Raw genomic sequence first — 27248 nt, 5'->3', positions numbered from 1 at the left:
AGCAAGACGACTGTATGACGACGGCGCAATGACAACTTGTCACGACAATGGGACGACGGCGAGGGTATGACGGCGATGGCGGGACGACAACGGCACGACGAGAATTGTCGCGCCGTTGATATTTTGTTTTATTCGTTTCAAACCAAAGTAACACCGACTTCTGAAACATTCGTAAGCAAAAGAAGCAAGGACTTACGACATATTTACTATTTCTCTGGGTTAAAGACAAATTTAGAAAACGCGTGCGATTGGTACATTTGGTTAAGTGCGGGGATAGTCTGATTCCGGCATTGTTGGTTAAGCCTCATAGTTACGTGAAGCAGCGCTAATGTACCGGATTAATTACGACAGTATCCGCCGCGGGTATCTTGCACGCTATACGGCACACGTTCGCAGACGCCTTGCCATAATTTGAAGCCACGCTCCTTTGCCTTCTCCCAAAGGTCTCCTGCGTGCACAGTCACTGGAGGGCGAGGAGCTCCTGCCCCAGAGCTTCTTCCCAGCCGAGGATCGGTGCAGCAACTTGGAGACCGGCGAGATCTGCTTCCGAGGAGGTAGGTGATGCGACTCGCGGCCGCTCCCGCTTGACTCGGTGAGCCACACAGAGTCGTGGTAACAGTTACGCCATCGAGGTCTTCTTGTGAAAAAGCGCATACATCGCAATTTCGATAAAAGAATATGTTGCTGAGGCAAATGTTCCGTGACATAGCTCACTCATACGTGTGTACAGTATAGATTGACTTGGTATTCCCAACCAAAACGAGGCAAAGACACGGGTAAACCACCCACGTGTATTTTATATATGCATGCCTGTACTCTACAGTTCTCGCCTTGCTTCGCACCCTTTCACGAACTCGTTAGTACTACCGATTGGTGTCCCTTTCCCTTTTCAAGGAGCAAGCTGGTGCTCACTGCGCGACTACGCGCATGCGCAGGGGACGAGCGCGTCAACGAACATCCGGCGCTGACGAGCATGCACACGGTGTGGCTTCGGCAGCACAACCGCGTCGCCCGCCGCCTGCAGCAGCTCAACACACACTGGGACGACGAGAGACTCTTCCAGGAGACACGGTACGCGCGCGCATGGGCGCTTACTGCTCGCTATCTGCCACGTGACGGCAATGGCCGAATGCCATACGCGGCGCCCACCCACGCCGTGCAGTGCAGCGAGGCCTAGGGCCAGTATCAGCCAATCAGCAATGAGAACCAGCGGCGTGTCCGTCAGAGCGGGATTCTCGTCCATTGCGCGTCACTTCTGTGACGCTTCCGCTCAATCAGCGATGCACGAAGGGCGATCACATGCGGACAGTTCGCCTGGTTCGTGCTCTGACTGGCTGATGCTTCGCCTCGTGCTAGACTGGGCGGCCGGTGGAGCCGTCTCATGTTTTTTTCTAGCTTTCGTGCGTAGCTCTCGCCCACCTGGACGATAGCAGATCGCAAATCTACACATACTCTAGATCGGCGGTTAAGGCCCTTGCTTCTGGCTCCATTTCCGTCAGGGCCTCTAAAACTCACGGCAATGAGATCAGCTCCCCGCACACCATTACTCGGTTTCCGGCACATCTCGATTCTCAGCTAGATTCCCCTCACCAACCTCAATGATACTGCTCACTCTCGGGCGCGCGCTCTAACCCTCCGCGCCGGGGAGGACGAAGGTCTGCAGTATGGGTACGGGGAACTTAAAGACGTTTTATTCACTTTTAACCAAGTACTACCAAATAGGCACGCGGGCTTTTCCGCCCCCGCGCGGTAAACTCTCCAGGTCCCCGGCAATTGCACTCATAATGTTGCAGACTAGGGCATATCCCCGTTTAGCTTTCCTCGGTATTGTTGCTCCGGAGGCCTCCGAGTCCACCTGCCCGGACTGCGGGTCAGTTAGCAGCTTAGATCACATGCTCTGGCGGTGCCCCTCGTTGCGGGGGCCCAATCAGGTCACCGAGGAGGAGTGGAGCTCTGCCATCGAGAGTTCCGAGCTTCTCCCACAGCTCAGGGCTATCCAGGGAGCCCGTGATGCGGCGGTGAAGATGGGCCTCCCCGTCCCCACGTGAGAGTGGCCCGCGGTGCTGCTCTAACAGCTGCGCTTTCAGGACCTCAATAAAGTTCTTTGGCTGTCTGTCGTGTTGACAGTCGTTAACGAAGACACAAAAGAGACAAGGACAGTTCGGTCGTCGACGCACTCACGCGCGCGCGCGCTTCGTGCAGGCGCATCGTGATGGCGCAGTGGCAGCACATCATCTACTCCGAGTGGCTGCCGCCCATCCTGGGACCCGACGCGATGGTGCGCTACCAGCTGGTGCCCACGGGCCGCAGCCAGTACGCGCCCGACGTGGACGCCACCATCCTCAACGAGTTCGCCGCGGCCGCCTTCCGCTTGGGCCACACGCTCATCGACGGCGTCTTCCAGAGGTAAGCGCGCCCGACTCCCGCGACGTGTCTTTGAGGCCAACCGGTGTGGGAGGGTTGGATTCGTACTGGGGCTTTTTCAATGCGAAGCATTGCTTGCCTCATCGGTACATTGCGGTAGGCATATGTTCCTGTCTCGCATCGCTTTCATAAGAAGAAAATAATGTGTGACCGATGGTCCAATCAAACCTCTGCCGTCGACCGCAGCAGCCAGGTACTTTAACCACTAGGCCACGATCGTACGAACACTTCTCTTGTTCCAACGGCAGCCAGCTCTTTGAAGCACTAAGCGCGTGTGTCACGCACCACATACTCGCCTTCTTTCCCTATGACAGCTCACGCTTTGAGGCGCCGTGTTTGATTACGATATCTCTGGGACCGGCCCACTTTGCCCCACACTTTCTTCGTAGTAGTAGAAACTGTGCGACGTTGTAGCAACTTCATTATCCCACAATTACGATTTAACATTTCATCGCTGGAGTGCAAATACCATCGTCGTTTTAACATACACCACATGGCACAGTCATAGGTATGTGCGACTGTATAACACGTAGTTGCTGATGACACAATAACACGTGTTCTGCGATCTGCAATGAGTACAGAGTCTAGATGCCAGAGGCCTGATAGCTTCGTGTGAGCTGTGTTCTTGCCGCTTAGTTCGCAATGAAGCGAGAGGCAGCACGAAGGTCAATTTGCTCGCTGCTGCTACCACTCTTCCTCACTCCAGCGCCTTGACAGCGAGTGCGCTGTCATGGAGTGAAATGTGTTCTTGTTTGCTTCTGCGCTCGTGACACCATGCTTGTTAATTTAGGTAGTAAGCGAATGTTTACAAGTTTATAGGGCCGATAAAACTACTATCCTTACTTCGTACAGTTGGCTATACTAAAGTGCTATCGCAATCTATATGTTTCGCCTTTCGGACGAGACTGCGACTTTTTTAAACCGTATATTAGAACTTTTCTGTTACAATGCGTAAATTACAATATCTGCCATAAAGTACTGAGTAAATTAATGAAATTTTGTCAACTAGTCGATTATGCATTTAGATTTCTCGTGACAATAGCGCCCGCCTCTTCAAGTAATCCAACTTAAGGGCTATCGCACTATCTGCCACAAGATATTTTTAAATATCTTAAACAAATGCCCTTCCTTTCGCGATGCAATCAAGACGCAATGCGTGAGGCAAGGTTCTGACTGATGTTGCAGAAGTCTCGGGGTGCTTTTTAGTCGCTACGATATACTGGATCTCTTACAACTGCTACTCTAGGAGGGCAATGTAACCGGCAAACGGAGGCATCAGTAGAGCATTTGAGATTACTATAGCCTGCGTGACACGCGCTTCAACGCGTACCTTGCGGGTATGCATACCGGCAAGAGAAGTTCGAGCTTGCATATCGACAGCAATCCCCATTGTTCGAAAACCTAGTACCCATTCATTTTCTCGCTGGACTCCCCTGTACGGACACGCCTTGGTCGAATCCGAGTGCAGTCGGCAGCACACGCGCCTAAAGGTTGACAGCGGTGTGCTGCTACACGGAGTGGATGCACGCCCTCCGGCATAGCCTAGGCCTAGGCAATCTGCTTTTGACCGAACAGTGCTTCATTGGCAAGCCAGCGCTGCAGTCGCACAGTCTACCGTGCCGCCGAGACGGCAGCAAGCGATTAGGGATACTGGCAGTAAGTTAGGCCCTCGCTTGGCTCCTTGGCGACTTCTGAGGCACATCAGCTGGCGTGTACGTCTCTGTCCTCCTTGACCGTAGGCAGCCGAGACAGCCAATCGTAGAGCGGGAAGGAGTCTGCAGCTAGCCCGATAGCAACACATGTTCCGAGCAAATTGCCTCCAGTCCACGGAGTCCAGACGCACTTCTGGGTTGCATCATTCCGTGTACTTTGACGAAGTGTGCTAGTGCCGATTTTTGTTGACGTGACACCGTCAACGAACGATCGTGCTGACTTTGATTGGCTCGCAACTTCTTGGACCCGCGAACGCGCATCAACTCGGTGCTTTCTCTCCCCTCATCGTCGTGTCTGTGCGCGCAGGATCGACATTGAAGGCCAGCGCAGCCCGTTCGAACTGCAGGACTTCTACTTCTTCCCCTTCTACTTGTACCACGGAGACACGGACAACGTCATTAGGGGACTGCTTCGACAGCCGGGACAGCACTACGACAGGTGAGCGCGGGCCTTTGCTGTTGTGGTTTGATTCAGGAAGAAATTTCTCATTTCAATTAGTTTTCTTGGGATATTGTCACGTAGTAGCGACGTTAGAAAAAAAAAGACACAGCAGCAAAACCGCGAATAACTTAACTTTTTTATTGGGCGAACCTGTGCCCACAAAAGCATGTTACACTCAAAGCACAGCGATAGCGGTGAACACAGTCGGAGATCGTCGAAAATATGATCTGCGAGTCAAGCGTTTCGGCTTTTATACATAAGTCATCGAAGATTCCAGAGTAATCGTTGGTGCCCGCGTGTCTCTTCCAGAAAGTACTACAGAATTCGCATCGCGCATGCACTCAGCTTAAATACGGTGCAGTGACAACAGACAAGGGACAGAACCATCGATAAAATTCGAAAAATTTCCGATACATGCAGGCGTGTCCTGCGGTGAGCGATAGCGTTTACCATTTGTTAGCCGGTGAGAAGCGGTCTCCCGAGAAAGATAAACAAGTGCACCTGTCAATACCTTCACGAACTTTCTGGTATCGATGTCGGTGCCGATCTAACCTCTTTCCCACCAACTTGGGTCACTAGACCCACTCGGGATGGGCAAACGTTCCAACTTTAGTATTTATTTTTTCTATTGAATAACAATAAATAAACCAGATTTCCTTTTTATTAATGCCTGACAGGTCGGTTGGACGTTCTTTTGTTTTCTGTATCATTGCCACAAATATAAACACGGATTATTTTTTTTTTTGTCATGGTTCTCGTTGTGTTGTTGCCCCTAACCATTCATAGTACCTCTATCTGTACTGATAGTTATGCTAGCCAGGCAAGTGCTGCACATTTCTTTGTTGTATATTGTCGCATGATAGGACATTGAAAAGAACTTTGCAACCTTGTTGCACGTACAAACTGGCAGCTCCTGGTATTGACGTTTTCGGTAGTCGCTAGCCTCAGGAAACATGCCTGAACATCTGCTAAGCTACCCTTTGAGGTACGCACTGACTTCAATGTTCCCAAAACGAACGGGGAATACAGTGGTGCTCTAATTAAATCGGCCGAGAATCAGACTCGTGAAAAACTGCCACACGGAGCATCAGCATATATTTCGGCACCTTTCGAGGACCGGCATGTTTAAACTTGATTTGCGTATGAACATGCATTAAAAATTGGCTGGCTTTGCATTTGCCTATTGCGTTAAGTTTGCGAAAGGTGAGTCGGTGAATAGCAAATATCTGATAAGGCCATCAGCGATTATCGCGTCATGCTGGACGCCCGCCACCTGAAACAAGCTTCTTTATTTTTATTTGTACAAAATTCCCCTCAGGGGTTTCTTTTTTTTCTTTTCGTGTATAAATATATGCAAAGGTGGACCTCTGTAGAGCCGGCTATTCTGAAATTACAAATGCACTTCTGAGGCAAGAATAAAGAAGGAAAAGAAAGCGAGAAGAAAATGCCAAGAAGCAGTGCGCACGTGAAGACCAGTGACAAATGCAGAAATAGTGTCTGTGCTGCCACTAATACCGGCAGCATACTCCAGTAACTGCGACAGTCACACATCACACAGGCGGGGGGGGGGGGGGGGGGTGGCAGTGTCAGGAGGGGGGAGGCGAGGCTCTACACAAATCCTTTCGTGTATACATGTATGCAGCCAGTTGCACAATTACTTCATCCCAGAAAGGACATCGCGGCTGCGACATACAGGGACCTTGTTAATCTTCGCGCAAGCACCCGGTACACATCCTGAGACATTTAAAACAGCAGTCTGTGACCTTCGGCATTCGTTAGTGTTTTTTACACTGGTCAGTTTTACGCTTTACGCAGGCGTTTTTGCACGTAACCTGTGTGGACTCAGAAAACGATGTGCTCAGTTATAAGTGGCTGCTGTCAATCCTATAGCAGGCGATATATGGCAGACCAGGGACGCGCGACCTGGCGACCCACGACTGGTCCTGCTCGGCGCTCACGAATGCCTCTCTCGCACGTGCAGCTTCATCACGGAGGGCGTCACCCACCACCTGTACCGGCTTCGCAACGACTCGTACGGTCTGGACCTGATCGCGCTCAACCTGCAGCGGGGCCGCGAGCACGGTCTGCGGCCGTACGTGGACTACCTGCAGTACTGCACGGGCTACCAGGCCACCACCTTCGAGGACCTGCTCCAGTACACGCCCGCGCACGTGGTGCAGCTGTACAGCACGCTCTACGAGTGAGTGGAAACGGTCCGCGACGCGTATGTTGGACAGTACATGAACGCGGGTCCGGTGTACAGTGGATAGCGACCATATTAAGCACCTCGCGGACATGTGGGGGGCGAGGTCGGCATAGAACGAGTACCATCTACCATATATATATATCTATATCTATATATATATATATATATATATATAGACTACCTATCGCCTTCAGCCTAGGCGTACACATTTGTGTATTTGACTTGTAATTACAAGGGAAAAAAAACGCGATCATTGACCTGCAGGTCAATGATCCCAGTGTGGCTTTATTTCACTTCATTCTGCAGAGCGAAATATAATAAAGTGTATTGCTAAACGGCCACTGCACTGAATGCAGTGTCATTTCTGACGGTATGTTATATGTGCCCTGATGCGTCAGCAACGGTGAAAGAGATTTTTCCTTCCACTTATTACCTGCAGTCAACAGTTAACCTGCTCATGTGCCCTAAGCCATTGAGTGAATTCTTTTTGTGAAAAAAAAAAAACTTGACCTGGCTGACTGTGCACTAGGTGGACATTTATTTACTCTGTAATTACGAGGACTCACTACAAAATTCGCAAAGGATCGTCCTGCCCCTTTGCCTTTCTTTCAGTGGAGTCTGCAGCACCTTGGAATACAATTATAGTATGGGTGAACGGGCTATCCATACACACGTCTATCTGACTGAAAAGTACTGCTATATCCGCCGCTTTACTAGCTGAAGGCACTACGATGTCGAACGGCATGTTCTGCGTGCCACGTCAATATATATATATATATATATATATATATGTGTGTGTGTGTGTGTGTGTGTGTGTGTGCGTGCGTGCGTGCGTGCGTGCGTGCGTGCGTGCGTGCGTGCGTGCGTGCGTGCGTGCGTGCGTGCGTGCGTGCGTGCAGATCGGTCTGGTTGCATATGTGTCAACGTATCAGTATCCCTATATATACCGTCAATACACCCATTTGTCTATGCCATCGGGCTGTACAGTTTTCAATGTCCGTCTCTCTCCCTGTATCGACGGCTCTCCCTATCTCCCGCAGTGACGTGACGGACATCGACCTCTTCACGGGCGGCATCACGGAGACCAGCGTCCAGGGCGGCCTGGTCGGTCCCACGTTCGCCTGCATCCTGGGACAGCAGTTCCGTCGGCTCAAGTTCGGTGACCGGTTCTACTACGAGCACGAGGGACAAGCCGGGTCCTTCGCGCCAGGTGAGGACGCCCTCACACATTTCTCTCATTCTCGCTCTCTGTCTCACCAGACTACGTTCTCGCGCGCCTCGTATTCTTTTACGTGGCAGGTTAAAAAAAAGTAAATGTCAAAGGTGGACAGAATGGTGCGTCGCACCATTCTGTATGTTACAACTTTCAGCTTATCGTGTCGTTTCCAAATCCTATCGAAAATACCGCATAGGCCCACGCTCCCATCAAAATGAACATGTTTATGCCCTACATGGAGCGTGGAAAAAAGACTAGGAGAGAGCACCACATGATAATTTGAAGCTTAGTCATAAAGAATGTAAAGAAAAGGCTCATGGTAAATAGGCATGAGTAAAAAGCCTGAAGCTTACAACCAGGCCAGGACAGTCAAAGAAGACGGAAGACACGCGAGCGCTAACTTGCTCCTGAAGAGCTTCAAAAACTGCGCAGAATGACCAATTCCCGTGCCTGTCACAAGCTTGGGTGCAAAAGAAGTACAAGGACAAGTTCGTCAAATGTGCGGAGTCAGTCCTGTACAGCATACTAATTTCTTGTGGCAAGATATAACGTATACATAGGCTAAAGTGGCAGGTGTGTAAGTGATCGCCTCCGGGATCACGGTAGGAATGCGAGGGACAAGTGCGGAGGATTCCCTGATGTGCCCTCTAGGAAGTGTGAAACTTACTGATAGTCGTAGCGCTGTTCCCAGTTCCGGCCAAAGTGGCAGACCCCTGTGTGAAACCGGGCTGCGTGCCAATCTATCGAACATGCACCGCTATCACGAGAAGCAGATGTCAACTCACGCGTGAAATCATCGAGGCAGAGATGATTGATGGTTTAGGCGAAAACTGTGCGTCCAAACCGTCGATTGCTCTTAAACTCCGGAGGAATTACACTGCTTGCATCACCACCGATTGTTTTGCTGGCTGCGCTTGCGTGATGTACGGCCACGAGATACCTTTATAGGTAAATACCCTTCGCGGTTCTCAATAAATTGTTGCAAGTTAGCGCCCGTGTCTCCCGTCTCGTTTCACAGCCCTCGTCTGGTTGTGCGCTTGAAATGTTCAGTCATTTCTTACCGACACGTCCAAGCAGCCACGTTACTGGTAAACAGGCCCTCACTACGTCACAGGCAAGCGGTAATTTCTAGCCTCCGCAGAGCGCATGCAGAAGAGTAGAGAAAAGACCACGTGGTGCGGGCCAATCGTAAAAATGGTGTTACAGGAGGCTACCCCGAAGCAAACAACGCCTTGAAAGGTCCGGCAACTACGGAGGCCCTGTTTCTCAAGAGCCAACGCGCAGCTAGTTCCCGAAGAGAGGGAAGGGCGGCGTCAGAGGAGGTTGCCTTGCTGAGGCTAGCTGCTTGAGGTTATGCTAGATCCCTGCTGGTCTTTTTCCTTGCTCCATGATGCTTTACTAGATTAAGCTCCCGAGCACTTCTCGTGGCACTTTATAGTAGAGCACCACATTCTGAATTGCAGACCTTTACATAGCACGGGGAAGACCGAATCAGGCGGTATCCCCTCAAATTAGTTTATTGTAATTAGAACGTTCAAGACAGATACCTCTTTTTTTTATTATTTAGAGAGACCTCACGGACCTACGAAGAGACATAGTGTGAAAGGGGCACGTGGTACAATTTATAACAAAATACAATCGGTAAATGACATCGATGCATACAAGGATTCAAGTATTGACGCAAAACGAAGAAATTTGCATATTACAGAAACCGCAACAGGAAGCGCATGCGCACACCTGACACACCTGAACGAAGCACCGTCAACGTTCTTCTTTCAGCCGACCGCATAAACTAGACAACCCCCTTTTCTTTGCGACCAGTCAGTCGAAAAATGTGCTGGCGTAACTTATTCCTGCAACTTCAGTGACACAACGAAGCGGGGTCGCCTAGGATGACGATTGAGGACGATGTATGCAATATTATTTTTTTCAGTGAGATAAAGGTTGGTGCCCGACTGTGCACCTTACTAAGCCGCTTTTTACAGTTCACTCGGTGCCGCCCCCACAGCTCCGTTCTTTTTGCCTCGCAGAACAAGTGCAGGAGATCCGCAAGACGACGCTGGCGCACATCCTCTGTGACAACTGCTACTCGCTCACCTCGGTCCAGACCAGGACCATGTTCCGCCCGGAGTTGGCAGAGTGAGTACACGAACGTGAACGGAAACGCGAATAAGAGAGAGAGAGAGGATACAAAAGCGGTGAAATATAGAGACGCTAAATGGAAATACGAAATCAACTTAGGCTGATAAAGCGTACTTCCAGAACTGTCTCTTAGCAAATTTCGGGGTGAGGCGTTGATTACGAGAAGAGAAAGCGAAGACCAAGCTCTCAGTTGCTGAATTTCGCGCCGGAAACTAGCTAACGCCGGTACGTCAGTGTGACGTCACGGATTTCGATGTGTGTTCCCGTATTTGGGCCGTTGAGGGGCAGCAAATCTTCTCGAAGCTTGCTGTGTACAGTCTTTGATTCCTTTAGCATACAACGTTTAGCCGGCAAAAAAAAAAAGACCAGGCCCCAGCAGAGGCCGTCAAAATCCGTGAAGTCATGGCAGTCATGGGAGCTTCAAATGGGCATCACGTCTGGTTCTCAATTTCTCGCGTCTTTTCTGGCTGTCGCGGCTAGCGTGGCTCTCTTAGTATTGTTTAATTTACTAATACAACTCTTTTTCTCTTTCGTGTTCTGGATCGCTATGCCGGCACGGCAGGAAGGTGTAAGAGGTACAAAAAACTCGCAGTCTCTCCTGAAAGCTGAAGCATTGATAGCAATAGCAAAGTATTAGACAACCACACGAAAGTAAGATTCGTAGCTTTATCGGTCCTGTACACGGTAGTAAGCATTCACTTACTATAGTTAAATTAACAATCATGGTGTCACGTGCACGTACACAGGCAAACAACAGACTTCACTCGATGACAACTAACACTCGCTGTTACAACGCTGGCGTGATTAGGAGCGCCAGCATTGCGGATTGAACGACGCGCGCTGCGTCTCGCTTCACCACGTCTCAGAAAATTGGGATTGCGTGACCTCCAACACTAGGCGCGCGGGAACGCAGCGCGCATGCAGCTACCAGACATCTTGCCACTGACTACTCCTGCCCCCCCCCCCCCCCCACGTCTAGCGGTTTAGCGCACGCGCGCTTTTGATCGCGCGATCTTCCAACTTCGGCGCGCGGCAAGACGGAGCGCATCAATCCACAATCCTTCTCAACTCACCCTCGCGCGCTTTTCCTCATATACCTACAGCATGCGGCATGCGGGGTGCGATAAGTTCTTATAGCGCTCAGTTTTCAAGCCCAAACCCCCATGTGGGCGACTTTGCGAGGGGCAGCGACGAGCGACGGCTTCGAGCGACGAAACGGGCCGTCGCGCGACCAAATCGCTCGGTTCTGGACACCTAGAATTCGTCGCCCGTCTCCCAGAAGTGGTATTACAGACTAGCCAATAATGCGAAGCCGGACAGGATGTACATCGGTGATGTACTACAGGTTGTCGCAGGGAACAAGCGAAGGAGCGAATTTTGATGTGTGCAACGCATACAAAACCTACTGCAAGACATTCAGAAATATTTTGTTAATATGTACAGGCAACACAAACCAACTTAAGTTATTAGAGCATTCATCACGCAAGTTTCGGTGCTGATTTGCTGCCCACGTACCGGTAACACTGGAGAGCCGTCGCTTGCGTGAGGTTCAACTTGTAGGCGACGAGCGGATGCGACCGCCATCTCCGTCCCATCACTTGCGCCGTCGCGCGTAAAATCGCTTACATAGGGTTTGTACTTCATATGGAACATTACGGCGACGGCGAAAATTCGCCTGGAGTGCCCATATAGTTGCTATCATACTAAAATAAGACTGGGTAAACCAAGTGTCGACGCTCGCTAAAAACAAGGTCGCCGTACGCTGATTAAAATGATACGACGATTGCATTTTAACGCGACAGCATAAGGGTCCCGTGTCCCAGAAAATCTGGTGTCGACGTCAGCGTCCAGTGTCGTTTCGGCAAACATAGCTTCGAACCACCCATACCCAGGCCCTCCATGTGGCGCAAGGAAGGTACTGAACCTATTGTACTTCTCAAGCTAAAATACGCAGAAAAATATCGTACAGTACGACTTACACAAAACCTACAGACATGATAGCGTCGGATTGTAATTTGAATATAGAAGAAAACATAATTCTTTTACGCGAAAACTCAAACCCCTTTTGCGTCGTCTCTACCATTCATAGACCGGACACGGCGTCCGCCATTTCAGCGCGCCGGCGCGTGAATATCTCGGAGTCCACGGAGCGGCGCGCCAGTTTCCTTGAAATTCTTCCAAATGCCGTTCGCCTCCACCGCATCGCAACCCATGCAAGAGGCCACGTTTCTACCAGGAAATCCGCCTTCGTGCATAGCGTCCGCCGCGAGCGTTTCCCGGTACACATTACGGTTACATACGCTGCAGTTGCCGGGAAGTGTGAGAAAGCAGTCAGGGATCTTTGAATGCTATCGTGTTTCACCCTTTTGATTATGTATTTCTATTCTTTCTTTCATGTTCATTATTCAATCATTTTGTATCTTATTCGTATCGTATTTGACGCGCAATTACGCCGAGCTCGTCTACTTAAGTGTGGACACTTGTTTGACGTTTTCTTTGTTTGACCAAGAGGCCGGGTGAGGCGATCCCGGGGACAGTGCAGTCTATGGTGCAATGTGGTTAATTTTGGACACTGTTGTTGCGCTAATTACATCCATACCGTTAATTTTACCTACTCTGGGACTCACTTCTTGTAGGCGCCGCCGAAGCCGCCTTCCACGCACCATTGCCTCGCGCGAGCCCTGTTTAGTCCAAGCGAACTCGCTCCATTTCCCCAAAGTATGTCGTACGGCGGCTTTGCCACGACATGTCTCCAGCTACGGCGATGCACCCTTTACAGGGGTATAGTGCTCTGTGGTTAATTTTCGATTATTTTTGCACTAATTACGCCCGTACCGTTAATTTTACCTACTCGGCGACTAATCCTGGCTTCTTGTTTCGTTGAGACGTACATTTTGTTACTTCTTTCGGCTCGCTGACACTCTGGAAGACGTTTCTTTTTTATTCTTGAGAGTGGTTACACGATACGTAGATAATCCAAACCCGTGTGAAGTCATCTAAGAAGACCTTATATTCTAGACCGTTGATTGTTTTATTCCTGAGAGTGGTTACACGATACCTAGATAATCCAGACCCGTGTGAAGTCATCTAAAAAGAGCTTGTCTTCAAAATACCGCCAGAAGCCAGCTCTGGATGACTGTTGAGGTTAATGCGATTAACGCTGAAGCAATATAACGAAACAATGTAATGCCACCGCCGTAACGCGTCTTGTATGAGGCGTGTACTGCAGCTGAGCTCCTCTCCCACGTTTCCACACTCTGGACACGCTACGCCATCTAGTGGCGACGCCGTGAAGTTCGCGCCTGGCGCGTGTTTGAATATACATTCAAACAAGATTGCCTGAATATATATGTTGCGGGTTCGATTTCGCCCGGTACCGGTTAAATTTTAAAGGGTGTTTATTCTTTTGTAACTGAAGAGCGGCGCATACACCGAGCTACACAAACCCAGGAACCCAAGTTGGCGTGAAATAGGTTAGATGCAGACAAACATACCGCAAACTGGGCGAAGTTCCCAAAGAATATGCTAACCCCATTAAAACTGGTGAGGCTCAGAAACGGATTAAACCGCCTATATAATCCCACGGCAGCAGGTGGCGCTCCCAACGTGTGTTATGTGGGCCCATAGACTTAAGGAACATGAGCGTTGCAGAGAAAGCCGTCTGCGCAGAGTTCTTTTGGGAGTACTAGACTTGAAGCTTTTTGTTCTGAATAGCAAGCCGATGGTACAATCTCTCAAGGCACTTCTCCCGTCACTTGCCTCTCAGCACCATAGGACGCGGGGGGACCCAGAAAAGGCGTACGAATGTCTCATCCAAGCAGCATACGTGTGACCGTCGGCCATCATATGCAAACCAATAAGGGACAAATTAGACAGCCCGTTCCTCTTGATTACAACGCACTGTCACTTGCAGTCACTGCGCTACATTGTGTCTGAGCGCAATATCATGCTGAAGCTATATACTGCACGTTCCAGCAGCAACTGCCTCTGATTATTCGAGATAAAATAATTTTTTCTAGCCGACCTTCACAGCAGCGACAGACTGAGATTTTTTCACTAAATAACTTTTCACTCGGTGGCTTTGTGGACACGTAATTGCGGAACTGAATTCAGCCAGTACTCAGAAGCAAAAATTTTGCTAGAAACTATCTAGTAACAATTTCGAGAAATACTAATTCAAGATTTGCCGTGAAATGGGTTTATGTTCCATTTAAGATTCATTTCTTGCAATGAGGACATATTAACAGGAACAGCAATGCGCTTTTATGTAAAACTAACATTTGTCGGATTGTGCAAGGCACACAATTTTGATGACAGACATACAGGGAAGGAACTTTACTGACAAGGTCCCTAGGGCAGAGCTGCGGGCCGCTCCCACGTGGAGAATTTCGATGAGAAAGCGTCAAATGTCCCATTGAACGAAAAAGCCAGCGTCTGTTCTCTGCAACAGCGAAAGGGCTCCTAAACTCGCAATCATTGGCTGCGACGCCACGGCACGAGCTGCACCTCGACGGAGCAGAGCGGGTGAGAAGGAACACCGGCTGCAGCGATAGCGCGACAGGTCTTGCGTGAGGGGAGAGGGCATCACCGCGACGCCAAGTCACTCTCGCTCTCAGCACGAGCACTCTTCGGCGGAGCAAAGCGGCAGAGCGGGCGAAAGAGTACACCTGCTGCTGCTGCGTGGGCCAGGGGGCATTTTTACAAATTTCTAGTAAGTACAGCGGGGCGTGGCACTTTAGGAGGCGCCCGACGTTCCTGCGCAGGTGCGAGTAAGAGCGGGTGCGAGAGAGTGAATGGGGGGGGGGTCTTTTGCTCCTTGAATATGTGACTTTGCCTAGGCGCGACGTAGAAGTTTCTTTGCTCATGTTGTATGCGTTTATCCCCATGGCGTGCCGGCATTGCGGAGTGGGGTCGAGTTTGTGTACGCTCTGACGTTGGCTGCCCGCGCGGTGAGGCAGCGGGCACGGACGCCCCATTTGGTGATCGCTGTGTCTGAGGGCACGTCGGACAGACTTTCTCGCGCCTGCGGCCCTGGTGCTGAGTCAGTACATGCCGGATTAAACCTTTCTTGCCCCTTACGGCGCTCAACCTTGAAAAAAACATCACTGACTTTTTCGGGGGAGCAGTAGGGGCCGTAGCAGAGGCCCAGCCTGCTCTCCTGGAGCAGTATGTTCGCTCTTGGCAGGCTTTTCGTATGCTGCTGTCCACCACTTTTTTTGAGCGTTTTTGAGTGGTCCCCTTTGAGTGAAATAAACGCACAGCGCCTTAGCAACCGCGGTTGCATGCCACTGCCTGATGTCACGCCGTGAGGATTATTGACTTTGCGTATCGTCCACGTTAGGTTAGGTTAGCTTAGGTCTAGGTTACGTTAGCTAAGGTTAGGTTAGCGTAAAAGGCGTTAGCGTGGCGCGGCGTATTCTCGCAGCGGTTACGCCGTGAGAATTATTAGGGAGTTTTAGTGTTGGGGACGCAAGCGGCTTGCGTACGCAAGAACTAGGGGCGACGGCACTGCGCATGCGCAGACCGCTACGTCTACTTGCGTCCTTGGGTTGTTTGGCCGGCCGAAAACATCGCTGCCCCTAAGTGGTCACGTTACCCACGTGACTCTTGCGGTGTAGGAGAACTTACGAGTAGCTAGCGGGTAGATAATGTAATAAATCTTTCGCCAAGTGTCGACAGACGTCGTTTTTATATGTATTAGAGAGGTTTAGCATGTCTGGTATTCGGATAAACGCAGTTGGGGTGTTGGGGCGGAGCCATAAACGGGAGCGTCCTGCATGGTGCATCCATCTGGCGGCGCAAAGCTCAAATTGACAAAAGCAGCTAATATTGCTGTAACCAAGTCTATTCTACTTCGCTGCTGGTGTAAATTATCGGCACTGGCATAATTGTGTTGCTGCCAAAAATTTATACCCACAGCAAAGTAAAATTCACTTGGTTACTGCAATATTAGCTGTTTTTGTCTGTTTGAGCTTTGCGCCACCAGGTGGCAGCACCATGCAGGCCGCTCTAGTTCATGGCTCCGCCCCAATGTCTCAGCCTGCGTTTACCAGATTACCGGACACTGTAAACCTCTCTATTAACTGCTTTTAATAAGAATAGTTTTATGTGCTTTACTTCATATGCTTGATTTCATGTTTTAAAAAATGATAACGCAGCAAACATCTGACGTTGATGGCGCTGCGAGCGCATGCGACCTCACTGCGGCTTGCGTTTGGGGCCGCTAACCTATAACGTGTTTCTGCTTGCGTACGCAAACGCAAACGCACCCAAGCGCGTGGGGCCCCAACGCCTTGCGTCCCCAACACTAAAACTCTCTATTGTCTCTGCGTCTCGGCCTCGTTTGGCTAGGTTATCGGTGGCGGTTCATATTTTGAAAAGGATGGTACATTACTCGCAGCGCTAAACTCCAAGGACCGCTTAGCACCGTTCAATTGGACATTAATGTTTTCGCCTTCGCAACTCATGGGAAGTGCTTAGGTGTCCTCTGATTTTCTTTTTTTTTTTTTTAGCAAGAGGTTATGCGTTGAGTACTATCCGAGATTAAATTCTGGAATTACATGTCACCTATGAAGTAATTAGAAGTTATTTAGATAAAACTTGTTAAATAATAATTGTACGAATGATTTGTGCGAATATGCTGATGTCCGCCCCTGCTATGAAGTTTAGTCAGTAAGATTTTGTTTTTTCCCTCTGTCTAGTTCGCTACCCTTAGCCATCTGACCGAGGCGTTGGCCAAGTGGTCATGGCGCTGTGCTGCGGAGCACGATGTCGCAGTTTCGATTCCCGGCCATGGGTGCCGCATTTCGGTGGCGGGGGGGGAGGGGAGGTGCTCGTGTACTTAGTTGAAAAATATCGTGTTAGTATCCCTTTTACACCCTTCAATTTTCTTGTTTCTAGTAACCATTAGACGGTCGTTACCTGTCATGCGCTGAATCATTGCGTGGATGTCAGAAACGTGCAAGCGAGGCTGAAAACAAAAGGACGTGTTCTGCATGTACTCCGTCCCACCAATTAGAGTGAGACTAAAGAGAAAACTAGGTAGAGCTCTATTAGTAAATCACCTTCTACCACAGTGGAACAGCTGCACTTACCTCGAGAAGATGCCTGATAATCAAGAAATGACGTGGTGGCGACGCCGCCTTGAAGTTCCGCACAAGCTCACCGTGACGTCAGATTTTGACGGCTTCCGCTTGGGCCTAGCTATTTTCTTTTTCACTTCAAAGGTGGTAAAGAAGCCAAAGACTGTGCTTTGCAAGAATCAATTTCTACACCAATATAATGACACAAATACGAGAAAATAGTTTGAAATCCATGACGTTTCATTGACTTGCCGGCGACGGGGTTTCAGCACGTCAATCAAGAAATGAATGATAAGCCTTTTTTTTTTTTTTTTTTTTGCAGTATTCAACACCTTACCACAAAGTAGAAAAAATATTGTTTTGGGAGGATACTGCACCAGTCTAAACTGATTTAGTACTTCTCCTTAGTGTATCTTAATTAAGATCTACGGGTAGCCAATCAGAAAGAGGGAATTAAACCAAAAGGGCTCGTCCACAGTCCACCACTAATCTCCTTCTGCACGACGCCACCTATAGATGGAACGAGCACGAGAAAATTAGCAGCTCGAATTGAAGCAGTCTCTCCATTCTCTAAAACGCGTACCTGCGATTCTCATTCCCGATTGGCTGGCACGACTGCATATGAAAGTTGTTGCCTCTAGGTTCAAGGTATTATCTCGGAGTGTTCTTGCCCAGATAAATGAAGAAAAAAAAGCATCAATCAGGACACGGTGAATTGTTGCGTAAAAAAACAAGCAGCAAGTTTCGAGGAGGAGGAATGGATACCCAGTGGGAGCGCTGTAACGCAATATTCCTAACTGGCTTCGCCACAGACGAAACCCACGTCATATTTATAGAGAGAGAGAGAGAGAACAACTTTAGTGAAAATGCCTGCAGAGTCGGTTAGGCTCCCTCCACGCAGGGAGGACAAGCTTTTACCGCGACGCGGCCACTACGTCAATCTCGTGCATTGTGCTCCTCGAGGGCTTGGTTCGTCGCTACTTCCGCGGATCCGAGAGGGCCGCCGCCCCCTTCCTCGGGGTGCTGCCCCCTTTCTCCTCGATTTCGCGAGGTCGCTGCCTCTCTAGAGCTGCCGAGACCTGCTGGACGGCCTTGAGTTGTGTATCTTGGTCATATATCTTCGTTGCAGCCTCTAGCTGCGGCGGGATCGTCGTTTTCTCGCTGGCTTCTTGTGGATTTATACGACAGTCCCAGAGGATGTGAGCCGCGGTGGCTCTCTCCTTAGCGCACAGTCTACACACGTCACTCGCGTACACGCTCGGACACACGTGCTTAGCTAGCACCGGGGTGAGCAGGGACCCCGTCTGTAATTGCCGGTATAACACTGCCTCCTTCCGGGTAAGCCCCGGGTGAGGTGGCGGCATAGTCTGTCTGTTAAGTCTGTACCACTTCACGATCTCGTTGAAGGTGGTCCTCTTCTCCTTGGCACTGCACCGCGACCAACACTCCGAGTCGGCCGTGCTTGCAGCTGCGCGGTTGGTTAGTCCTCGCGCGGCCGAGTTGGCCGTCTCGTTGTGGTTCACGTTCCCGCGTTCCGACACGTCACTGCCCATGTGGGCCGGAAACCACTTGATCACCACAGCGCTTGTGCGTCCGATGTCTTCGGCCTTGCGCAGTATGCGCGCAGCCTCACTACATACCCTACCCTTGGCGTAGTTCTTCACTGCCGTTCTAGAGTCACACAACACTGTAGTGCATCCGGGGTCGGAGACGGCCAAGGCGATGGCCACCTCCTCCGCCCGGTGCGCCTGTCGAGTCCGGACGCTCGCCGCGGTCTTCGTTGCACCCGTCGATGCCCCGACAGCCACCACCGCGTATGCGTCGCTGCTCCCTCGGTACTCCGCCGCGTCCACGTAGATGGCGCCTTCTTCTCTGGCGTGGCGTCATATTTATCGTGCAAAAAAACTAGCAAGTAATGTCCGAAAACGAGGTATTAAACCAAACTGACTGCAAAATGCTATCTCTATGCTTAATTCGAGCGTGAGCCAGTGGTTTAGCAGCAAAAGTAGTGCCACCAGACACGCCTATTAATGCAATAATATATGTTCTGGTACACTTCTACGCAGTACTAAAACTAATATTGTACGCCTCAGCTCCATAGATTCTTTTTAGAGCAAAGCTGTATGTGGCCATCTGATTCGTCCATCCATCCGTCCGTCTGTCGCCTGCACGTCGAAAACTCCTCCGGCGCAACCCCACGCGCGAAAAAGAAAAAAAGAGAGGCGCGCAATTGGCCGCGTCAGTAGTGACGTCGTTGTTCTCCGTCGCAGCCAAGCACGCGCGCAGCAGTTTCTCTCCGGCTCCGAAATAGGTAGGCCACGCGTCATACGTACTCCTGAGGAGCAGGCAGCTTTCGATCAGCAACACCGCGAGCAGAACCGGGAACGAGCTCACCTATCCCGTGCCGATGCTGCAGCCCAGGCACAAGAACAGGCTCATGCAGCCGAGCGCAAGCAGCAACTGTATACCGAGGATCCGGCGGTCTACCAAGCTGTCGTTCAATGAACCGTCGGGATTAACCCAGTGATAAACACTGGAACCACATGCTTCAGCTTGGCTGGTTAACCATATGTACGGAGTTCTTGGGCGGTGATTTCTTGTGTGCATTTAGACAAGTGTTTCTGCTTCCTGTAAAAAGTATCTAATATTTTATAAGGGAGTAGGTACGTTCACAGGTAAGCACGACGTATATTACATGTCCATCTACCTTGTGTGCAGCAACCCAGAGGTGCCCTGTGAGAGCATACCTCGACCGGACCTGTCCTACTGGCAATACCCGTGACGCCTGCCGCCACATCCGCGACTCACAAAAACCCGTCTAGTCATCCGGGCCATCGGTGTTTCGCGCGGCGGCCACTTCCGGTCATGCCGACCCTGCCTGCAGTTGCAGCACTCCCGGTGATGATAATAGTCAAAGCCACATGGTGACTTAAAATGCAACCTAGTGCGCCTATTGGAGGATTGAGTTCCATCCGGGTATTGTTACGTGACAGTATTGTTCCGAAACCTCAGCATTCTCGTACTGCTGCACCATGTAGTTCTGCTTGTGCCATACCAAGTAATCAACAGTAGCACTTTTAAAAAGGATAGCTGGCAGCAGAGGTCTACATGGAACTCCTGACAAATGTAGGAAAGATGTCATCCTTACATAAATGGTAGTTGAAGAGCTAGCTGACTTCAACTATATAAATAAGCTGAGTGTACGACAATTGGAAGGATACAGTTGAAATGAAAAAGTGCACCGTAAGTGCACCTTTAGGGTTTCTTCTAGATACGATTAACAATCTGTGGAATGCCAAAAATGTACATGGAGCATGTATTTTTGCTGCCACAATCAAATGTCTTTTTTTCTGTGTCTGATAACCGTAAGAAACCGTTACTCTTGTGCGTAATAGGGTTGATCAGCATCTGCAATATCTAAAATGGATGTCAGAGCATGGTATGGCCACCATAATGCACAGAAATTGTGTAAAACCCAGTCCCTGTTCTGAATGAAATATCATTGGAATAGATGGGACACAAGAGGCACTAATTTAGTTGGAGTTCTGTTCTTGCATTTTTCTTCTCAGATTCACACAAGTCCTTGGCCAAGCAAAATACACAATATTATGCTCAGCAGAATGGCCCTCACATTTACATTGTGGTAATGACTGCCACATTAATGAACATCCCACAACGAGGACCGGCAATGAGAGCTGTTCCCTTTAACCATATTCTATTTCACTACTGTGGAAGTTAGTGCTGGCTTTAAGCCAAGAGGGAGTGCGATCATGCAAGCACACGAATTCCTTCACCATGTGTCCTACCGTGCCAGAGAGCCATTTGCTTATCCCGGCACCTCATTAATTTTAATCCTCGGTCACGAAAAACAGGGAAGATGGCTCGTACTCCAGGCTAGCACAAGACTGCATCTTAGGTTGCTGCGTCCCTCTTCTAGTAAGAACGATTGGTAAACACACCTACGGAAACATAAATGTTTCAGAAAGACCGGAAAGTTGTGCCAACCCTCGCAAAGCAGCATGATAGCCGGAAGTTTGTTCAGGGAAAACGGAATGATGCGTGCATCAATGCAGAATTCATCTCGAGTGCTCCTTTCGTTTTTTTTTTCTTTCTTTCTTTCTTTTTGTTGATGCACAGCGAATACCGAGTGCGTGGTGGCTAGAGATTTTGATGTGGGCAACATGCCAAAGATGCCCAAGCAAAATGAAAACACCTCAGGAGTTATCCAAGTGCGTTACATTTAAACAGCGGAATACAAGGCACCGCTGACCAAGGCAACGTTCTTGGAACTAATGTTCATAAGAACGATGGCTCAGTACAATGCGCCTAGACAATTCCAGTGGTATGCTCAACAAAATGGATCAATGGAATCTACATAAGATGAACACAAACCCATGTATATCGTACTGTGCAAAGAAAGTTCAAATTCATTTTAGTCTTATGTGGGCCTTTAAAGCAACTCTTTATTTTGTAACATTGTCACTGTTGTATCAGTAGTATTTTCTCTGCTGTCCCCAAGCCAAAAAGAATGATGGCTGCAAGACAGTGACAATGTTATTGCACATTACTGCAATGTATTTGGCTTGTCTTATCATACTCATCATTTTCACCTACCATATGTTCAAGAAGCTGAACTAGCTGCCTTCTGAAAAGCGAAAGCCGCACCATCACTCATTCTTTGCTGCTCGGTCATGGGGACCAAACAGCAGCCAAATCGATGCTTGCAGCTGTGCAGTGAGCTCAGGATTCTTGGTGACAAGCGTGGGACCTACGTCTCATTTGAATAAAGTTCATGTAAATACAGTTGACACGGCTTGTGTGACGCATAAGTTTAACTGCAGGCCCTGTTTTAGCAACACAAGCCCATGTGGCTAGTGTATGCACTTCCAATGCCACTTCCGGTTTAAGTTTACCTGGCCACTTTCATGAAGCTTGCTAGCACGTGCGAGCTGGTTCTCTGGACACCGCTGCATGGCATAAACCACACACCATGTGCACTGCTTCAAAATAAAGCCAGTTTAATGGAACACATCAGCAATGTCACCTCACATATACTATCCATCGCAAGTATCCATAGTAATCACTATCACACATACATCCCTGTTACACTCAAACCTCTACATAATGGGCACAGATACGTTAACCAAGTAAATCTGAAATGTTTCTTGACAATATCAGCATGTAACAAATATATTTTTATAATGTATAGTGAATGCAGTGAATACATTATTTTTGTCACATGTAACGGTCTTATGGGTTTCAGCTGCCATAAGCCTATTTCCAGAAACTCTCCTTTCCTTTCTTCCATACACAACCGGCACATGTCCCTCTCTGCCGTCTTCGTACTATTTGAATGTTACACAGTCATGAATGGCTTGCCACAAGCTATAATGTACGTCTTCTGCCACACTTATCCACAGAAGACTCACAGGACTGGTCCCCAAGATGCAAAGTGGTAAACTCCGTCCAAGACAAAACAGTCAGCAGATTCATGACAAAGAAAGGTAGTTTCTACATATATTGAAAAAAAAGAAGAATGTATTTATTGCTCATGTGTGCTTTATGAGAGACCATGGAATACAGTTGAGTGGTTATTTTATGTATGTGCTAGACAATGCTCCAAGTGCAATGTGTGCCTTTTCAGTGAAAACGCATCTTTATGTATATGCCAATGAAACTGCTGTCCATGACGGTTGTGATGCCAGGCAGTTAACGGCTGTCACAAATGAGCCAGGAATGAGTGACCGTATGTGAAAAAAAAAACTTAGCAGTGCATGTATCCATTCAAATAGTATGACCATCAAATACTGAATAAATGAACATTGAAAAAGCTTGTGTGTGGTCGACGTTCTTGATGCTGCCTCTTCGTAACCAAATAGTGTTAGCAGTTGGGAATGTGTAAATGCATGAAAAATGTATAACAGTAATTCAAATATTTCAATATACAATATAGTCCACTTATGATAGTAAATGCTATGCCAATGGCTGCTCAAATGGCTGTGTTTAAAAATCTCGAATATTTTGCAAATCATCAGCAAGGACATAATTACAATCGAGTAGTAGTTCAAAGGGGGCAACACACCCCCATAAATGGTAGTGCATATGCATAAATATGCATAAATAAGCATATGCATAAATGCATATGCTTCTGCATAGAGGCACCCTCGCAAGTAGTGCCTAGTGAGCACTGCTAAAAATGCATCCCCCGTGAATATCTTTCTGCAAAAAAAGATGCGAGTGTAGCTTAACAGCCGAAGTATTGAAAGCATGGCAAAGTTTAGCATTGCAGTGAAAGCGCCTCACAACGCAGGCATGATGAAGAGTGCCGCCAGCGGTGTTTCACGTGTCACACACCTCAACGGTGCGAGAGATGAGAGCGAATGAGAACTGTTGGGTGACTACATAGATTCAGCTTGACATTCGCTGTCCACTGCGTTCAGACCAGCGTATGTGCCGTAGTGTGGTTTGCACGCAGATACTCGAGCAGAAATGCCAATGTGCGTGGCTGCAGAGCGCAATGGTGCATGCTTTGCCACTTTTGCGGCCAAATGCACTGCGTGCCTCTGGAGGCCTTCCAACACTACACGCGCATGTGCTGCATGTGTGCCATCGATAGCAGGACAGCACAACGGCACAGACATCGATTCCAATGGCAGCAGCGCGACTCCGACTCGAGCATCCACATAAATGCGCTCACATTAATGTCCGTTCAAGTTGACCAGACTGCAATTTGCTTCATGTTGAAATGCAACATAACTTTGTATCGGCAGTTGACAGTGTATTGATTCTAATGGGACATGTTACATAATGGAGTAGGGCCTACTCACAGCGCAGTCAACCTTCTTCTGTGTTTGTGCCATTTTCTTGTTTACGAAAATTCCATCCTTAGCAAAAGCAGTGCATTGCACACTTTGGAACACTAATCTACCACTTTATCTTTACTTCTAGATATGTGTTTAATGACCCTTTATTGGGACTAAAACGTCATAATCCAGCCTTATCAGAATGCATCTTGGAAAGGAAGCGAATGAGCGGGAGAGATAAAAAAAAACAAGAAAATCACGCTATGAGATAGTGAGAATAGTTAACAGTTTTGCACTGCTAACCTACAGGTGCAAACACCAGTGATCTGCAAACACTACTGTTTCGCTGACACTGTGCAATCAAACCATTCAGTACCATAGTTATTGTGCCTTATCACTCCAAAATAAAAATTGCTGGCTCTCCCGTAATTGAGAGTAGATGTAAGCATGAAATGGCAACTGGCAAAGCAGATTGGTTGGAGATGATACTAGCCACAATTTTGAAATTGGTGTGCAGTGCACGTCGGCTATGGCACACCCCACTACACCCCACCGCACCACACCTACCATGCCATACTGTGCACTGGTTCATATGGACGCTGCCCAGCTAGAAGAAGAAAACTGGCTTAACGCTGTACCACAGGCAGCGAAAGGCGCCAAGGAGACAGAGTGCACTGCCCTGCTAGAAGAAGAATGAATTGAACTCTGGGGTTTTAATACTTGCCAAAACCACAATTTGGTTATGAGACACGCTATAGTGGGGGACTACGGATTAATTTTGACCAGCAGGGGATCTTTAGAGTGCCTCAATGCAAGGGACACAGGCATTTTTGCATTTTGCCTCCATCGAAATGCGGCTGCTGTGGCCGGGATTTGATGCCGCGAGCTCGTGCTCCGCAGTGCAACACCATAACTGCTAAGCCACTGCGGCGGGTAGAAGCAGCGCCTAAAGGAGGCGCCACGCTGCGTGGCGTCATCTCTTGAGGTGACGCAAAGCCTGCACCACAGAACCCACCGACTGCTGGCACCAAAAGATGAGAATGAAGTGTATGATGCCCTGTATGTGCCTTCTGAACGTCGTTATTGGAAATGACAATAAAAGTTTAGTGTACTAGAAGTTAAAGCTTGAGTGATATTGTGAACAAGCATAAGGAAGAACTCAGAAGAAATATTTTTTTCAACTTGTTTGGGCAGTAATCAGCTTATACAATGCAGCCCTGTACAAAGGTTTGGGGGCCAGAGACCGCGTTTTCTTGAGTTTTGACCGGTTGCCCGGATGTTCTCACTCCACTTTCGTCTTGAGTGCCTGTATAACGGCTTTTGGCTCCACGTCGCTTGAAGGTCACCGACAACAGGAGCTAAAAGCATTTCATTCTTAAAAACGACCCATAGAAAGCATACAGAACGATGATTTATTGAAACTTCAGTTGTGTCAGCTTTTATCTGGTAAGCCTTGTTTTGTCATTGAAGCCACCGACTATTTCACAACCTGGCCGCCCCCTCACAGCCGGACCAGATGCTTCTTTGTTTTGTCCATGTGTACGCCCTGTCACAAGGAAGGCCAGCTGTCCATTGCCGACAATGGCTGGCTGAGCTTTGTTTCAGTACGCAGCACAAAAACAGCACTTGACTGGTCTTCGCAAAAAAAAAATCATAATAAGTAAGAAAATAAAGCAACAGGCTGTGAGGGCCACTTACCATATCACACACATGCACACAGTAGTGAAAAAAAGTAAGAGCGAGTCATTCCTTGCCATGGCAGTGAATTTTACTTTCTTAGAGCAACTGGCCTTTACTTTCTTGCTATAGGGTGCACTTTATTTTGTCCATGTGAACTCAATTGGACAGGGAGACTACGTCAACACACAACGCACTTTCGATCGGCATCAGGCTTATTAGGATCGCATTTCCCAGTAGCAATTGGCTCCTTTGCACACGAAGGGTTCCTCTGCACGAAGGGAGCCAATCGCAGTCGAGAATTTTGACCCAGATCGGGCTCGACTACAATCGAAGGCGCACCAGTATTAGTGACCTTAATTATAGATATACTAATATCTCACCTACCCAATAACAATACTCCAATTTCGTCTATATATTCGAAATTTCTCGTTCACATTTCCTTCTACCACAAATAGTGTCTGTCCACCCAGTTAACAGATTGTCTGCCAGGAGTTCTTTGTGCAACGAGAAGCAATCTTGATTGCACCTTTATTTCGTTAGCAAAGCACGCCACTCCGTAAAAAGATCATAGCTGTACAACACCTTCGCCAGGATTCAATCTAAGAGTCAGTCACAATGAGAGAGAAGCAGCATCAGGCCTGGGCCATGGCCTTCTCAAGGATTTCTTTCATGATGGGGTAGACCGGTGCAAACTCCTTGCCCTGCCGCTGACGCACGGTCTGCACATACGACTCCATCGCACCGCTGAAACACAGGGCAAGTGTAAGTAGTCGAGAGTTCAATAAAAAATTGACCTGGTTAAGTAGTACGTTAAGAAAAACTAACACATACAGGCTTCCAGTCACTGACCAAGTCAAAAGTTAGTTGACATTTCAGAACCCATACAAGTTCCTTGTTCACAATACAGCAGACACAACGTCATTGCCAATTTAAATACGCAGCATATGACGTAATGATGAGGAACAGAATTGATGTATGGTGCCATCCATCTAGTTGTTGAGCTTGTGTGTTGCTTGTGAAGTAATGACTCGAGTGATTACTCCTTTGTAACTTTTTTTTTTTTTTTTGAGGGCGGGGCTATAACTAAGGCATAGTCTCACTCAATTAGACACTTACACTTGTGTACATGCTTTGTGAGTGTGTCGGAGGACAGATGGTTGTTCTCAGCATCACACTTGTGCTCTGTCACTCATCTCCCGAATTTTCTAGTTTTGCCAACCTAGCAGTAGCCAGATTAAGCACAGAAAATTTTTTAAACGAACGGGTAAAAAATTTTATCTTTATGTTTACAAGCTTGTTGCAAAGCTTGTTTCAAGATATTTTTGAACTATCAAGCAAGGCCGATTTGCTCGCAGAAACATCGGTGCAGCTCTCAAGCAACAAGAAGCTGGACATGAGGAAATTCGAGAGGTAGTGTTCAATCCTGGACTTTTGGTTCTCTCACGCTACCCAGCTTAGTGAATACCTATGGCAGACAAAATGAAAATCACAGAAAACAAATGTAGAAGTGGCTGTGAGCTGTGACTTGGTGTTCTCGTGGT

General features: G+C 48.5%; 2 protein-coding genes across 2 annotated transcripts in view; one reads left to right on the top strand and one right to left on the bottom strand.

Moving 5' to 3' along the window:
* LOC126528414 (salivary peroxidase/catechol oxidase-like) overlaps positions 1 to 24269 on the top strand; it is a 46266-nt gene extending 21997 nt beyond the window's left edge. The window contains exons 8-15 of the mRNA XM_072284573.1: positions 444 to 554; positions 936 to 1071; positions 2203 to 2406; positions 4444 to 4575; positions 6560 to 6778; positions 7825 to 7994; positions 10031 to 10139; positions 19943 to 24269. Coding sequence (XP_072140674.1) covers positions 444 to 554; positions 936 to 1071; positions 2203 to 2406; positions 4444 to 4575; positions 6560 to 6778; positions 7825 to 7994; positions 10031 to 10139; positions 19943 to 20006 — 1145 coding nt within the window. The 3' untranslated portion in view covers positions 20007 to 24269. The remainder of the gene's footprint in view (positions 1 to 443; positions 555 to 935; positions 1072 to 2202; positions 2407 to 4443; positions 4576 to 6559; positions 6779 to 7824; positions 7995 to 10030; positions 10140 to 19942) is intronic.
* Positions 24270 to 25416: 1147 nt separating this feature from the next.
* Positions 25417 to 27248, bottom strand: part of fws (four way stop) — a 54277-nt gene continuing 52445 nt past the window's right edge. Inside the window, exon 19 of the mRNA XM_050176313.3 lies at positions 25417 to 26451. Coding sequence (XP_050032270.2) covers positions 26340 to 26451 — 112 coding nt within the window. The 3' untranslated portion in view covers positions 25417 to 26339. The remainder of the gene's footprint in view (positions 26452 to 27248) is intronic.

The sequence above is a fragment of the Dermacentor andersoni genome, chromosome 9 (assembly GCF_023375885.2).
Source record: "Dermacentor andersoni chromosome 9, qqDerAnde1_hic_scaffold, whole genome shotgun sequence".
Taxonomy (NCBI): Eukaryota; Metazoa; Arthropoda; class Arachnida; order Ixodida; family Ixodidae; genus Dermacentor; species Dermacentor andersoni.
The sequence above is the reverse complement of the archived record's forward strand: the minus strand, read 5'-3'. Positions and strand labels throughout refer to the sequence as shown.